We start from the raw sequence: 15,458 nt of genomic DNA, 5'->3' as shown, positions 1-15,458 counted from the left end.
CCCGATGGTGGCATGGCAGCCTGGGTGAGGGCTGAAGGCCTTTTTCAGGCTGGCCATGCCCCCCAGCGGGGACCCTCACCCCGATGGTGGTATGGCCAGCCTGGGTGAGAGGCTGAGGGCTGTTTGCAGGCCCCTCTGTCGGCAGTTGGCCAGGTGACCCAAGCCTCCCTCAGCTCAGGCCGGCTCCGTGGTGCCCGCCCACAGGCCCTTCCTTTGGTGGCTGGCCCAGGAGGGAAGCTTGGCTTTCTCCATCTCCGGGGGCAACCCAAGCCTCCCGCTGCTCCAGCTGGCTCTGTGGCGCCATCTTTCTTCCACTAATTTGCATATTTCCTCCTGATTGGCTGTGGGGCATGCGGAGGTAGGTCAATTTATATATTTGTCTATTATTAGAGTAGATAACTTGATTATGTCTATGAACATCCTAACTCTCAAAAATGTGAGATAAGCCCTAGCAGGTTTGGCTAAGTGGATTGAGCATCAGCCTGCGAACTGAAGGGTCTTGGGTTCAATTCTGGTCAAGGTCACATGCCAGGTTGCAGGCTTGATTCCCAGTGGGGGGCACGCAAGAGGCAGGTGATCAATGATTCTCTCTCATCATTGATGTTTCTAACTCTCTCTCCCTCTTCCTCCCTGAAATAAAAAAAAAAAATGAGACAAGCAAAATTATATATAAGATAAACAAGTCCTGGGGATATAATGTATCAAAATAAATAAGTAAAACTGTTGGGATATTCCTGCTTAAAAGTAAGTATAAGATGCCAGTAATAAACATTATGGCATTTTTTCTAAAGTATTTCTGAAATAGGTAATATTACTGCTGCATTGATGTTCTGGTATTTGCTGGTCTGTGTGTGGCGTGCCGGGTAGGCTTGCTAATGCTCGCGGGTCTGGCTGCTGGCTGACTGTCCCTACACTCCCCAGGCTGCTCCCAGCACTGGGAATTCTTGCTATTCATTTTGCAATTCCTATGCCACTGTGGTTTGGTCACCAAAGACTTAAGCTGCCTTCTGGTTTTTTTAGACAGCTGCCCTTTTTCTGATAACAGAGCGTCTACCTTCTGATGTCAGAGCCCCAGACACCCCCAGACAGTCCGTTTTATTTCCCTGGCTTAGGCTAGAAGCTAGCAGAGTGCCAGGATGCCAAGGATGCAAACACACCTTCTATAGGAAAGGCAGTGGCTGAAGTTCTGAGCTCTACTGATGGTCTTTTTTGTGATAGTCACACCACTCGTGGCACACCATTTCAAGCTCCCCCTCTCTCACTTTGGTCAAGGAATTGAGCAGTTATTTTTAGCAGCAGCAGCAGCAGCATATTATTGCATCATTATAATTTAGATTTTATATTTATTTATTTTATTTTATTTTATTTCATGACTATATATTTTTTTGTTTTGTTAAAAGGGACTTTCGGAATGATCATTATATGTGAGATCACCTCATTATTTTGAGTATGTTAGAATCTTTATAACAAATTCCAAACTTTAGGATATGTGAAGTGTTTGCTTATTTTTCATGTCTGTGTAGAAGGTCTTCCGACTGAAGATATAAAGCATATCCTGGAGAAGGTATTATCTGAATGGAAGACTGTATCTCAGCATTTGGAAGATTTGGCAAGAAAGATTCAGCTCCAGGAAGATACAAACACTTATTTTAAGCAACTCGACGAGCTTGACAAGACCATAAAGACAAAGGAGGAGTGGCTAGAACATGCCCCCTCTTCGGCATCCCCCCAGCAGGCCTTGCGGAGTGTGAAGGTAGAGAGACACCATGCGGATGTGAAAGAATTCTGTGCCCAGTCCTGTAGTGAAGGGAATGCTCCTTGTATCATGACCGTTAGGTTAATTCTGCTCTGATCAACTTTCTGTGAGGACGTCCATCCTCCGGTGAGTTGTGTGACCTGGTTTTCTCGTCCACAGCGGGAACTGACGAGTCTCCTTGGCCTCCACCCCGGAATTGAAACGGTGCGTGCCAGCTGCGCAGCCCTGAAGTCTAGGCCTTCTGCCCCCGATTTTGTCCAGCAGAGCTTTGAACGCCTCCTGGGCCGCTACCAATCTGTGCAGCAGGATTTAGAGGATCGTCAGCAACAGCTAGAGAACGGTAAACGTGCTGTCTCCTGCATCACCTCCCTGTTCGCCCTAATTTAAGAATTCCTCCCAATATTTGGACCTTTAGCACGTTGGCTTGTTTTGTAGGACACGCACTCTGTTTTCCTCTGTGCCTGCTACTGTTCCAAGTCAGAAAGCACATTCAGACTATTTCCTGGATTCACAATTGTTTGTGAAAATACAAACAGCTTTCACCTGCTCTAAAACCGTGTGGTAATAGGGTATCAGGCTTTTATTAAAGGGTGCTGTTCCTCCCTTTCCTTTAAGGAGGCCAGTCAATATCATTACTAAGGGCTAAAAAGAATGGTAAGTTTACTTCAGTTTGCTCAAGCTGGTTCCAGTTTTAGCAGTACCATCTTCTCTTTTAAAAGAAATCATGTTCCTGTTTTGAAGTCTGAACATTTTAAAAGAGTTTTTACTTTTAGAATAAACCTGGTTTTGGCAAGTTAGCTGTTAAATGTTTTGAGAGCGGATTCCTCATGTAATGTTTTTTTCTCCTTAGCTGTTGTTTAAGTCAGGAATTGTGTTGTATTAGGTAACGTTATGGGCAGTGCATGTTAAAAAGCTGCACATTTAACCATACCCTTACCTGCAGCAATTGTAGATTGTGTATTGGTGAGCAAATGTGTCACATGCCCTTCCTTCTGGAAAGGCATTTAGACACCATACTCCTTGTTCATAAAACTCAGTTAACCTGGAATGTCAAATGTTTGACATTACGACCTCTTTTTTAATTTACTGTTACAAAACATGCTTTCATTTTTGACAAGGATCCATAGGCAATTGAAATGTTTAGTTACTTAAAAATTTAATTTATTTTTATTTTTTTGGGTTTTTCATTGTGGCAAAATACATGTAACATTAATTTGACCACTTTAACCATTTTTAAGGGTGGCGTTCAGTAGTGTTAAATATACTCACATTGTTGTGCACCCAATCGCCAGAGCTCATTTCATCTTGTAAAACTGAAACTATCCCCATTCAACAGGCGTTCTCCATTTCCCCCTCCCTCTAGCCCTGCCCACCATTCTACTTTCAGTTTCAATGAGTTTGACTACCCAAGCTTCCTCATATAAGTGGAATCGAGTAGTCTTTGTTTTCTTGTGACTGGCTTATGTTGCTTAGTGTAAGATTCTCTAAGTTCATCTATGTCATAACATGTGTCAGAATTCCTTTCCTTTTTAAGGCTGAGTAATATTCCATTGTGTGTATGCACTACATTTTGTTTATCCATTCATTTGTCGATGGGCATCTGGGTGTTTCCACCTTTTGCCTGTTCTGAATAATGCTGCTAGTTTCACTTTTGCTGCTAGCTGGCTTCATCACTTTGTGCTTCCAATAAGTTTACTCCTTTCCACACAAGCGTTGCTTACCTGTGGTTTTTACGTTTGCGGGTGCAGGAGCCTTCATTCCAGTTGGCGTTTGCAGGCATTGTTTCCCAGGGTGCCTGCAGCAGCCTGGTGTGGTGTCCCATGTAGTGTCCGCCAGTCTGCAACGGCAGTTCGTCTGCACACTTGCGCTTAGAGGAAGACTGGCTGAAGGGATCTTTGTTTTCTTTTGTTCTTTGCATAGCTACTGGGGAAAAAGAGATGGTATGAGACAGAGAAGCATTGTAATACCATCTTCAGAGAGACATTTCATCATGACACAATGAAGAAAAAAATGATAGTGGGTCAGTTAATATTTCAAACATCAACATCCGTAGGAATGATGTCACTGACTCTCAGAGATGCAGTGAATGTTTTCAGCAGCTAACAGAGACCCTTTTAAATTTTAATTACAGCGTTTAACATTTTTTGTACTAGAATTCCCTTAGTATATACAGAAGATTAATGTTATATTCAGTAATATTAGGCTTCTAGCATTGTTCTCTCAAACTAAGTGTTTTTAAATAAACAGAGATGAAGAGCCAACCTGGACATGCATATTTGGAAACGTTGAAAACTCTGAAAGATATGCTAAATGATTTAGAAAGCAAGGCCCAGACATCGCTGGATGTCTTGAATGAACCTGCAAAGGTGGAGAAGGCCCTGCAGGAAAAAAAGGTAATATATATTTTAGGTCTTAGAAATCTAGTCACTTCTAATATGTCACACATTTTGAAATATATTTTTCAACTATTTAAAAAGCATTAGTCACTTTTGATCATAATTGGCCAAAAATTTCTTACAATTGGAAGCTACTATAATGTAGCACCTTAGCTAAAAGAAAAGATAGTCATATTAAATATTTTAATAGAATGAAACCATATTTTTCTTCTATTGTAATTAACTTAAAATTCTCAACCTATTTATAATCTACTAAAATATATTTAACAAAATGAACAATATCAATTAAATTGACGTGTTGTACTTTTTCCATGCTGAGGAAAAATGCTTCTCTGGTCATTTAGGATATATGGCTCTGAACCATTTCATCAGATAAAGCAGGCCACCGAGTGAGCCCCACACCTGGGCCCTCACTGGGTGTGTTATTACAGAGGTTTTTAGTGTAGAGAATGCAGTACACTACACTACACTACACTACATGTACACTCACCCACATACAACTCATGAAGGGAAAGCTTTAACTTTTCTGATTGTGCTTATTTTTTTGATGATTTTTTCACAGTCTTTGAAAAATATATTTTTATTGATTTTAGAGAGGAAGGGAGAGGGGGAGAGAGAGAGAAACATCAATGATGAGAGAGAATCATCAACCACGTGCCTCCTGCATGCCCCCTACTGGGGATCGAACCAGTAACCAGGCATGTGCCCTGACTGGGAATCAAACTGTGACCTCCTGGTTCATAGGTCAGTGCTTCACCACTGAGCCACGCTGGCTGGGCCACAGTTTTTTTTGTTTTTTTTTTATTCAATGCTTTTTAAAAGGTGACTTTTAACTGTTTATAGCTCATATTATTACATCTGTACAGGTAAATTGTGCATATTGTTAATCTTTTAAAATTTTCTTCCAGGCTCTTGATGAAATCCTTGAGAATAAAAAACCTACATTATTTAAACTTGCAGAAGAAACAAAGGCTTTGGAGAAAAACGTTTCTCCAGATGTAGGAAAAATGTATAATCAAGAATTCAACGATGTTCAAGGAAAGTGGAACAAAGTGAAGGTCAAGGTTTCCAAAGATCTGCATTTGCTTGAAGAAATGATCCCCAAACTGAGAGCTTTTGAGGTAAATCTAGAGGCCATTAGGGGTTTATGTTTATTCCAGGGTAAAATAGTAGTTATCATGTAAGACTCAAATATCTATTATTTGAATATCTTGCATTCTTTCTACTGCCACATTTATTATGTACTTAAGTTGGGATTTATAACTTGCCTACCAAAGCTGTATGTTTACTGTGCTGGAGAGCACAAAGATAAGAGAAAATTACTTAAAAATGGTCAAAATCAAGTTTCAGTGATGAGGAGCTCGCATGATATACAGACTGGTGACTAGATTGCAGGGGTACCTCAGAGTGGTCGAAGTTGCCCAGGTAGCAGCAGATACCTGAGTCTTTGAGGCTATTTTTTTTTTAAGGTTTTAGATATTTGGAGTTGAAAAATCTGAACTAGGCCCTCAACAGACTGTGTCAGATAGGAAAAGCAGGTAATTTGAGGTGCACGAAAATTCAGAAATGGGATCCTTTGCTACGTATGAAAATGTCTACAGAGGAAGAAGCAATGATAAAATCCCAGAGGAAAGGATAAATGTGAGGACATAAGGAGAAAATGGTAAAAGTCAATGTCAGAATATTAAACACTTGCCTGTGAGGAAGATGGAGAAGTTGAGTTTCCAAACCGCCTGGTTTTGCAATAGGAAATATCTGGATGAAGAGTGATCCCATCATACTGACCCCTCATAGGCTCTATGTCCTCCCGAGCCTCCCTACCTGGGTCTTTTGTGTATGTTTTTTGCACGTAAGTATCCCAAAATGTACTTCTAGAACAGAACCTGGCTCAGAGAAGGCACTCCATAAATATTTCCAATGCCTGAAATGAGATCAGTACTAGGGGGTTTAGCTATGGAACTACATATCCCAAGAGAACATATGTAAGAGATTATGTATATTTATATATTTGGATTTAGATCCCAAGAGAATTTGTGTTAAAGGTGATGTTAAAAAAGTGAGAAGATTAAAAAGGAAGAAAATAATTCTTGAGAATGATGGTTTAAAAATTAAAATCAGAGGACATGTAGTAGAAGAGGGTGGGGAAGGCTGTACAGATGAGTGTGAAAGGATCCAGAATGATGAGACGACAGTGGTGACCGTTGAACTTGTAGGGAAGCTCTTTGGCCCAAGAACCAATGGACAGGTCCAGTGAATGATGAGGAAGAGAGTAAAGATGGCAAGGGTTTTGTGTGTGTGTGTGTGTGTGTGTGTGTGTGTGTGTGTGTGTGTGTGTGTATGGTGGTGATGGTGGTGGTGGTGGAGGAGGAGGAGGAGGAGGAAGGAAGTGGTTTTCTCTAAGTGTAAGTTGTAGTTCTATATTGAGATATCATTAGAACAAACCTGTAGTTGCCAATTGGTGTGCTGCAAGAATTCTTAAAACATGCAGTACCTGACCAGTCAGGGGCACTGACCTCTTTTCCCTTAGATTGTCAAGTGAAAAAAAAAAAGACAATAACCAACACAGCAATAGCTGTCCAGTGTGAACAAATCAAAATTATACCTATTTTTTTTGTCAGGTTGGCAAAAAATATATTTTTTGGTGTTCCACCAAAGTTTAGTAATTAATTTATGTGTCCCATGAGACGAAAAAGGTTGAAATGGCTGGATTAAATCATTCATTTTGAAGAAGAGTATGTTATGTGTAGCTTGGTATTTTTGACTCACTTAACATTGTGAGTGGATCCACTTCCCCTCGTCTGTCTTCAGTTATAATTCTTTCCAGCTTTAAAAACCAGAGTTACCTTTATTCACAATTCTAAAATTTGTGGGTGGTATCCAAGCATTGGATTATCAGTGGTTCTTAGGCCAGGGGTGATTTTGCCCCCTAGAGGACATTTGTTATTGCTTCCAGACAGTTTGTTTGCTGCAACATGGAGGAAGGGAGGGTGCTATTGGCTCTAGTGGTAGGGCCCCGGGCTGCAGGTGAACATCCTACAGTGCTCAGGACAGTAGTGCCAAGGTTGAGCAATGCTGGATTAAATCTTTCCCATCTTTTCAAAAGATCATTGCTTTGTTTTCAAATTTTAATTGAGATGTAGTTCAGGAAATTCATAGGTGAAGACTAACCCAAAGGTTAATCTCCTTTTGACTCTTAAAAGTGTATTATAGGGAGAGGGAAGTTCAGGTGATGTGGGGGTGGTGGTGGTGGTGGTGAGTAGCGAGAGATTAACCAAAGAATTTATATGCATATGTGCATAAACCATGGACACAGACAATAGTGTGGTGAAGGCCTGGGGGGGCCAGAGTGGGGTGGAGAGGGTCGAAGGGAAAAAAGGGGGACATATGTAATATATTCAACAATAAAGATACAATTAAAAAACCCCTGCAGTATAGGGTTAGCTAGATGTGTGCCAACATTTTAATGTGGAATTTAAAGATAATACATGTTCTTCAAAACACAGAAGAGAGTCCTGTGGTTATAGTAATCCAGCTTTAGGCTTTAGTGTGTGGTTACTGATGTAGCAAATTTAGGCACTTCAAGTGACCAGTTGGAGTGCATGCCAAATTTATTTCCATGGAAAATACCCCACATCAAACACATGCCTCTTGATAATTAGATTTTTTATTTTTACAGTAGCAGATTTGTAATGTCCAGTTATTTTTAGCTTACTTTTTTGTCCTAACTATAAGATTGTTGACAGTGTCTGTATTACCTAATTATACAACTTTCTTATTGAAATATACATTTTTAAATTCTAAAGAACACTTATAGTCCTTTATTTGCTTTGAATGAATTGGTTGTTACTTAACTACTTAGGGGATTCACTTAGGGAAACTTTTAATTTCCACCCCCCCCAAAGATAATTACAATAAATATTCATTTTGAGGTTAGCCTTCATTTCCCCTTTTAATGACCTGATTTATAATATTTTAGGCATTTTAGTTCTATTTGTCTTTAAGCAGTGAAGCACAGTAGTTTTTTATTCAGTTCCAATTTATGATAAGGTTTCCTAGGAATGCAGTGGATGACTTGTTTATTATGAAAATGCATTTTAAGTTATATAAGTAATCCATGAATAACGCTCATTGAAGAAACTGAATAACAGAGAAGTATTTAGAGTTAGCCCTTAGAGTTCCCTTTCTGGCCCAATACCATTTCCTTTCCTGGAGGCAGCTAACATTAGCAGTGATTTTTGAAGGAGGTTAACATATTCAAAGTAAAAAAGGAAAGTTCATGAATATTACTAATTCGAATCGTTCTTTTTCCACATTCATTGAAACAACTGATATTGAATTTCATGAGGGCCATTGAAAAAGATAGTACTCGAATGCACGAGCTTGGAGTTTGAATTTTCGTTACTCAAAATAATAATGCCTTTCATTGAAATGCCTTTTGTTGAAATGTTGACAGCATTCTCATAGCTATTGCTTACTTTTTTCCTACCATCCTACAATACCCATAAAGAGTTCATATTATTTGTTTATGTGCAAATTTTAGTTTTCTGTGTTTTTGTCGGCAAATAGTGTTTTCCTATGTGCCTACATTTCCTTTGTCTACAGGGCTGGTTCCTTTTGCACAGATCGAGAATGGGCCTGCACACTCTCAGTCAGCGATTTTCAACCTTTTTCATCTCATGGCACGCAAACTAATGACTAAAATTCTGTGGCACACCAAACAATATTTTCTATTTTTGGCCGATCTGACCAAAAAAAAAGTATAATTTGGATTCATTCACACTGGATGGCTATTGTTGTGTGTGCTGTTGTCATTTTTTAATTTGACAATCTAAGGGAAAAGAGGTCAGTTTCCCGGACTTAATAGCCAGGCAGTGCTCCTTTTAAACATTCTTGTGGCATACCGGTTGAAAATTGCTGTTCTAAGGGATAGTGTTATGCTCAAATACATTCTTAAATTTTCCTTTTTCATATATTCTGTGCCAAAGTAGTGACCTCAATTCCTGTAATTAAGAGTTAAAATGTTAATTGGTGCATTTAAAATTACCTCATGGAAAGTCCTCCCACTCCTACTAGGCAGCAAAACATTTAAAAAATCCACAAAAAAGGTAATTTGTTATTACTGATTTTACTGACATGATTTCCTTATGAGTGATGGCAATTAAATATTATAGAATTCTGAGGCTGCTTATCCCCAGCCATAATACATTTGATTCAGGGGCTGAAAGATGCTTCTTGTTGTTTCCATTCTGCTTTTCAAGATCTCCTGCACTGTGGTGTAACTGTGGGATCATGAAACCATCCTCAAGGCCCACCAAAACTCTGCCTTAAATTCCCCACCACTCCTGCCTCTTTGGACCCCACCGCCAGCCCCTTCCAGCTGTGTGCAGACTCTCAAGTCACCTCCTGCCCTGACAGTCTCACCACCCTTAAAATCTGACTGCTGCTTCCAGTCTCTTTCCTCTTGAATTCTTGTTCACACCGGGGCCCGAGTTGCACTTCTGGGAAGGATCTGGTTGTCTTTCCAGGGTAATACAAAGTGTTTTCCCAAATGTCTTGTCGAGCCTGCCTGTTCCTTTTCCTCAAACACTGCCTGCGTTCTCCTCTGTGAGCTGAGCTGGGTCAGGAGACAATGTGGTGGTTTCAAAGACCACCCTGGACAATTGCCTTTCCCTGGAAATGTCCCTCACTTGCTGGGAATTTCCATCCTCCTCAGCTCATACTCATCCTTTAAGAGTAAGCTGCTTCTACAAGCAATCTTGAGTCTTGCTTACCACAGCACCCACAGCGGTCTTCCCTTCTCCTTGATTCTCTGTTGTTTACACCTTCAGAATACACCTCACACCATCTCAGGCAGGCCTTTATTACAGCCTTTATTACAGCCTTTATTACGCTAGACCTGCTGGTCTGTCCTCCCCCAAGGCATGCCTTTTTTTGAGGATAGATAGCAACCTTGTCTGGCCTCCAGCAAGGAAGCAGGTGTGAATGTAACTACTTTGAAGGCACCGTCAGACATCTTAGCCATTGTTCCTCTCTAGTGAGGTTGGATCTATAAAACCTAAATGCCTGGTTGCCCTAAATGGCAGGACACCTGTGCAGTCACACAATTTCCTCAATGGCTGAACAGTCACAGGCACACAGTGAACAGACTACATGCTGTGCTCTGACCCAGAGGGTGGAGGGGCGTGTGGCGCTCTGCGACATGCAGAAGCAGGCTCTGACATTACTTTGGGAAGCATTTTAGGGTAAAAACACAATGCTAACTACTTCCTCAGAGTAATGTGCAGTATAGCTGATTTAACTCTTTCGAGATAATATATAATTGAAAGAATTATTTCAGAAGGTTTTCCCCCCCTCATTTTGAATACATTTTACTTCATTTTACTGATGCATGCTAAACCTTAGATTTAGGAACTTTGTTAGTTTCAGATAAGAAATGTAGCAATGTCATTGCTAGTCTTCCCCACGAAATGAGGTCACGACACTTGTGTTGTGGAGGTTAATGAATATTATAAAACCAAATAAAATAGAAGGCTTCTTACCTTAAATTACTGTTTTAATTCTGGTTTCACAATTTTTTTTTTTGGCTGATGTCTTGGCTTTGAAATTGACTGCTTAAAAGCTGTGGAAATTACAAAAGATGGGGGAGGAGCAAAAGAAAATGCCAAGAATTTAGCTGTAAACAAAATCTCAGGGAGGTGGTTGTGTACCTTGGAATCTCACTGTCTTCCATCCAGAGCTGCCAAGCTTCAGAGTTCCTCCGCCCTTGGCTCAGGGGCTGGGCTGGGAGAGGCTGTGACAGGGTAAAGGGATTGTTTAGTGACCTCTCATTCCTTTCCTGTGACCTACAGCAGGTGTTACCCATCCACATGCTTACACACCCGTGCTTTTGAGTAGTAATGGTCAATGTAGAATTTTGGCCCTCCTAACTAGAATATTTGATGCTTTGCTTTTCAAAACTACCATATTAATCATTTTATATCTGAGAATTCGTGAGTATAAAAGGCGAAAGATTTATGCGATCTGAAGAGAAACCAGAGTATAGAATTCGTGAGTATAAATAGGAGTGGGAAATGGCTGCTCTAGATAGTACTTAGAGTTTACATGTTTTATTATAGAATTAAAAAAATTCAATTACTGTTTACATTCCATATTCTGTATTAGATTCAGCTGTACAGCGGAGTGGTTAGACAATCATATACTTTACACAGTAGTCCCCCTGGTTTTTCAAGTGCCCACCTGGCACCATACAGAGTTATTACAATATTATTTGACTATATTCTCTATGTTGTAATTTGCATCCCTGGGACTATTCTGTGATTATAAATTTGTATTTCTTAATCCCTTCACCTCTTTCATCTGCCAGCCCCCTCCCCTCTGTCAACCATCAGTCTATTATCTGTATCTATGAGTCTGGTTCTATTTTGTTTGTTTCTTTATTTTTTTTCTTTAGATTCCATATATAAGTGAAATTATAGGTATTTGTCTTTCTCTATCTGACTTATTTCACAGAGCATAATACCCATGCTGTCACAAAAGATAAGATTTCATTGTATTTTTTTTTATGACCGAGTAGTATTCCATTATGCATATGCACCACAACTTTTTTATCCACTGATTATTGATGGGCACTTTGGGTTGCTTCCACATCTCGCCTATTGTAAATAATGCAGTTTACAGTTTTTTTGCATGTGAAATAATGACAGACATTTATTTAAGAAATATACTAAGTTTTTAAATGAGTAGGTCCCCCAAAGAAGATAGAACATTAGAAATGGCCTAATCTAATATACAGTATATTCATATATTCATTGATTCAATGAATATGTTTGTATTCTGCAAGTGGATGGAGGTGGAGAAAACATTAAATGCTCCTGGTACATTAGAAGCTCACAGTGTATCAGGGCAGTGATTTTTAACTGGACAGAGAAAATCTGCATGTGAGCGCTTTCACTGTTTCTGTCACCTCTTTGCTGAATGATTGAATGAAAGATGAGCTGACTTTTGGTATTTTTAAAAAATATTTTTATTGACTTTTAGAGAAGGAGGGAGAGGGAGAGAGAAAGAGAAACATCGATGTGAGAGCAGAACATCTATGATAGGCTGCCTCCTGCTCAACCCCACCTGGGATGAAGCCTGTGATCCAGCCATGTGCCCTGGCTCAGAACCGAACTAGCAACCTTTCGGTCAACAGGATGATGCCCAACCAACTGAGCCAAACCTGCCAGGGCTTGAGATTTTTTAAATCACAGGGAATGTTATTACAAGTGAAGTGAGACAATGTTTTTCTTCCAAGGAAAGAGGAGCCGCGTGAGAGCGGAGCAGAGCTCCCTCTCTGGTGTTAGCAGTGGTCTTAGTGACCCTCCCCCTGGTGTGGCTGGCAGGGGCAGTTATGTGATGCTGCTCTCCAGGTATTTTTAAAGTCAGGCCTTTCCTCATTTATTTGGCTTCCTTCCGCTGAGCTGGATTCAGTCAGGAAATATCATAAGTAGCAGTTCTTCAAACTGTTATTTTTAAACAGTTACTTTTCAACAGTTATATGAACAGAACAAGCATTACTGTTGGCAGTAATTTAAAAAAACATTAAACACCATTAAGCAAACATGTACTCACCCTTGCTTATTTCTGTGGAGTCTCCAATGGGAATAAACACCAGAGTTTGGAAGTGGCAACTCTTATGGGGCTAATCTTGGTCCTAAAGCACTTAATTTTGTAGATCTTAGTAATAATAGCTACCTTTTATTGCATCCCAGCTCTGAACCTTTACAAACATTATCTGTTATTCAGGAATTTTTCAGGCAAGGTATTTGTTATTTTTCCTATAGGCTTCTGCAGCTCAAAGAAGAGAAATTAGAAAGTTGCTAAGCTTGGCGTTCAGACCTTAGTCTTCCTCTTCCTGGGGGCACGCTGTCTCCTAGGACTCAGGATGGTCAAGGGTCATATGGGGCTCTTGGTTGTGAAAACAGCTTTTCAGATGCCTATCTGTGGTCAGTTGGTCTGAATGGCTGGTGCCTGTTGCTTTCCTCTTTCTTTTTCCTTGTAGTGAAGTGTAAGCAAGGACGGGCGTGTGTGAATTGGGTGTCTCCACATGGTCTGTGTGTGAGAGAGAGGGAGGAAGGGTGGGGGTTGATGCCATAAAACCTCCCTCATGCCAGCAACAGGGATCGCGCAGGCCACTTGCTCCAGTCAAGGCCAACTGTGACTAAAACTTCCTTGCAGCATAAAGCTTCCATGCAAATGTCAAAAAGCCCTGGCCCAGAAGACTGTCAGTTTCCTTATTCAAAACTAGATTTATTGAATTGTCAGTTATATGGCAGTAATGCTCTTGCTAATCTTAAAACGTTCGAAATGGAGATTGACAGTGCAAGAAGTGGCAGCAACTTAAATGGGCAGGTCGAATTCTTTATGATCTCTATAGGAGTTTCATACTTTTCTCTCTTCTTCTTTTTTAGATTTTTTTTTTATTGATTTCAGAGAGAAAGGGAAAGGGAGAGAGAGGTAGAAACATCAATGATGAGAGAGAGTCATTGATCGGCTGCTTCCTGCACGCCCCACACTGGGGATCGAGCCCACAACCCTGGGCACTTGTCCTGACCGGGAATCCAACCCTGACCTCCTGGTTCATAGGTTGACACTCAACCACTGAGCCACGCTGGCTAAACTCTCTCTTGTACTTTTGTCTCCTTGCACACCCCACCCCCACTTGTCCTGACCATGTCTTCCTAAGCAGTCTTCTGTGGTAAGATCCTCAAATGCTGGAGCCAATACAGAGAAGAGATAAATCACCAAAGCAAGTAATAGCAAAGAGTAAGAGTAGCACGGGCCTACGGAACAGGAGCAGGCCGGCGAAAGAACAGACGGAAAGGGAGCTGTGGAAAGTGCGCGGTGGGATAAAAGGGCTTTCAGAGCTGTGTATGGAAAAGGGAGGAGGTGGTTGTGCAGGGTGGTATAATATTAATAGAGACAGAAAGGCCTCAGTATATTAGCACGTGTTGCTTTCCATCTTCATCAGAGAATGGCCCTGCAAACTGGAAAGTGTGGAATAGTCATTACTGAGAGTGCATTAGAGCCTGAGTTCTGAGTTAGATGGGAAAACTACACAGCTCCTTCAGATGCCTAAGTCTACTTCCCAAGTCACCTGGGATTTTTACCCATGATCGCAAGGTCACATCATGTATTTTGTAAGAAATTACCAGAAAGATGGAGATGGATGAAAGTCCTAATTAAAGGGGAACATTTTTTAGAAGTTAAAGACCTGAAGTAAGATTGATGTTGGTTCTTGGCTGTAGATAAATGACCAACCAGAGGTCTTATATGTGCTTAGCAAAGACTGTGTGGTTGCCAAGAATCAACATGGACACCACTCATAAGCCTTGCCTAGGCTCATTTCCTTTAAGGACTGATTTTCTTTTAAGCTTATTTTTTTTGGAGGAGGGATATTAGATTATTTGAATCATAGATTCATAGAGTCACATTTCATGTTTGCTCATTTAGTTCAAATAATGCTACAAACCATCATTTTTGGCAAGCCTAGATTTTAGTAAAGTATTTGAGAAAATCTCTTATAGTAACGTTATGAGAGGAAGATGGAAAGTTAATTGGATGCTAGTATTAGGTTGACTCCTATATGTTAAAAGTAAGCTGAAAATTTGTTGAATAATGAATGACATGGTGTCCTCACAGGGGAATGCTCAGGTAGGCACTGCCATTGTTTTTATTTTTTACCTGAGAAAACCCAACTACCGCCCAAAAATCAACAGAAAAGGGATACTTCACTCTCAGATTTGCAAGTAAGAGAGAGCTGGGAGGGTTAGCTGATATGAAAGTAGAGAGGCTAGCCTGGCCTGTGAGGCTCAGTGGTTGAGCTTCGACTTATGAACCTATGAATCATGCAGGAGGCAGCCAATCAATGATTCTCTCTCATCATTGGTGTTTCTATCTCTCTCTACCACTCTTTTTCTCTCTGAAATCAATAAAAATATTTTCTTAAAAATAAATTAGGGAGACTAAAAATTCAAATCATTTTGTGAGTTAACAAGGCAAAGTTTGCTTGTAAACATCAACTCCTAATTGTAAGCCATACAAGATAGGGGAAATGTAATTTTGTAGAAGTTATGGGAATTTTGGAGTTTCAGTTAACCATACTCTTGTGAATAATATATCTATAAACAATCAAAGAAAAGATAAAAGAAACAAAACAACCCTAGTGTAGGAAAAATAAAACTTAAAGAATTTTAGGTGGCATTTCATGAATGTAATTATCTGCAGGTGAAATACCAGTTAGCTTCCTTTGTTGTCATTTAACCCCA

The 15,458-nt window shown here is 40.2% G+C and overlaps 1 protein-coding gene across 1 annotated transcript in view; it reads left to right on the top strand.

Moving 5' to 3' along the window:
* Nucleotides 1-15,458, top strand: part of UTRN (utrophin) — a 433,433-nt gene that overhangs the window by 135,221 nt on the left and 282,754 nt on the right. The window contains 4 exon segments of the mRNA XM_023750172.1: nucleotides 1,524-1,753; nucleotides 1,916-2,096; nucleotides 4,004-4,149; nucleotides 5,061-5,273. Of these exon segments, the coding sequence (XP_023605940.1) occupies nucleotides 1,524-1,753; nucleotides 1,916-2,096; nucleotides 4,004-4,149; nucleotides 5,061-5,273 (770 nt within the window).

This window comes from Myotis lucifugus, unplaced genomic scaffold (genome assembly GCF_000147115.1).
Source record: "Myotis lucifugus unplaced genomic scaffold, Myoluc2.0 scaffold_11, whole genome shotgun sequence".
NCBI lineage: Eukaryota > Metazoa > Chordata > Mammalia > Chiroptera > Vespertilionidae > Myotis > Myotis lucifugus.
The sequence above is the reverse complement of the archived record's forward strand: the minus strand, read 5'-3'. Positions and strand labels throughout refer to the sequence as shown.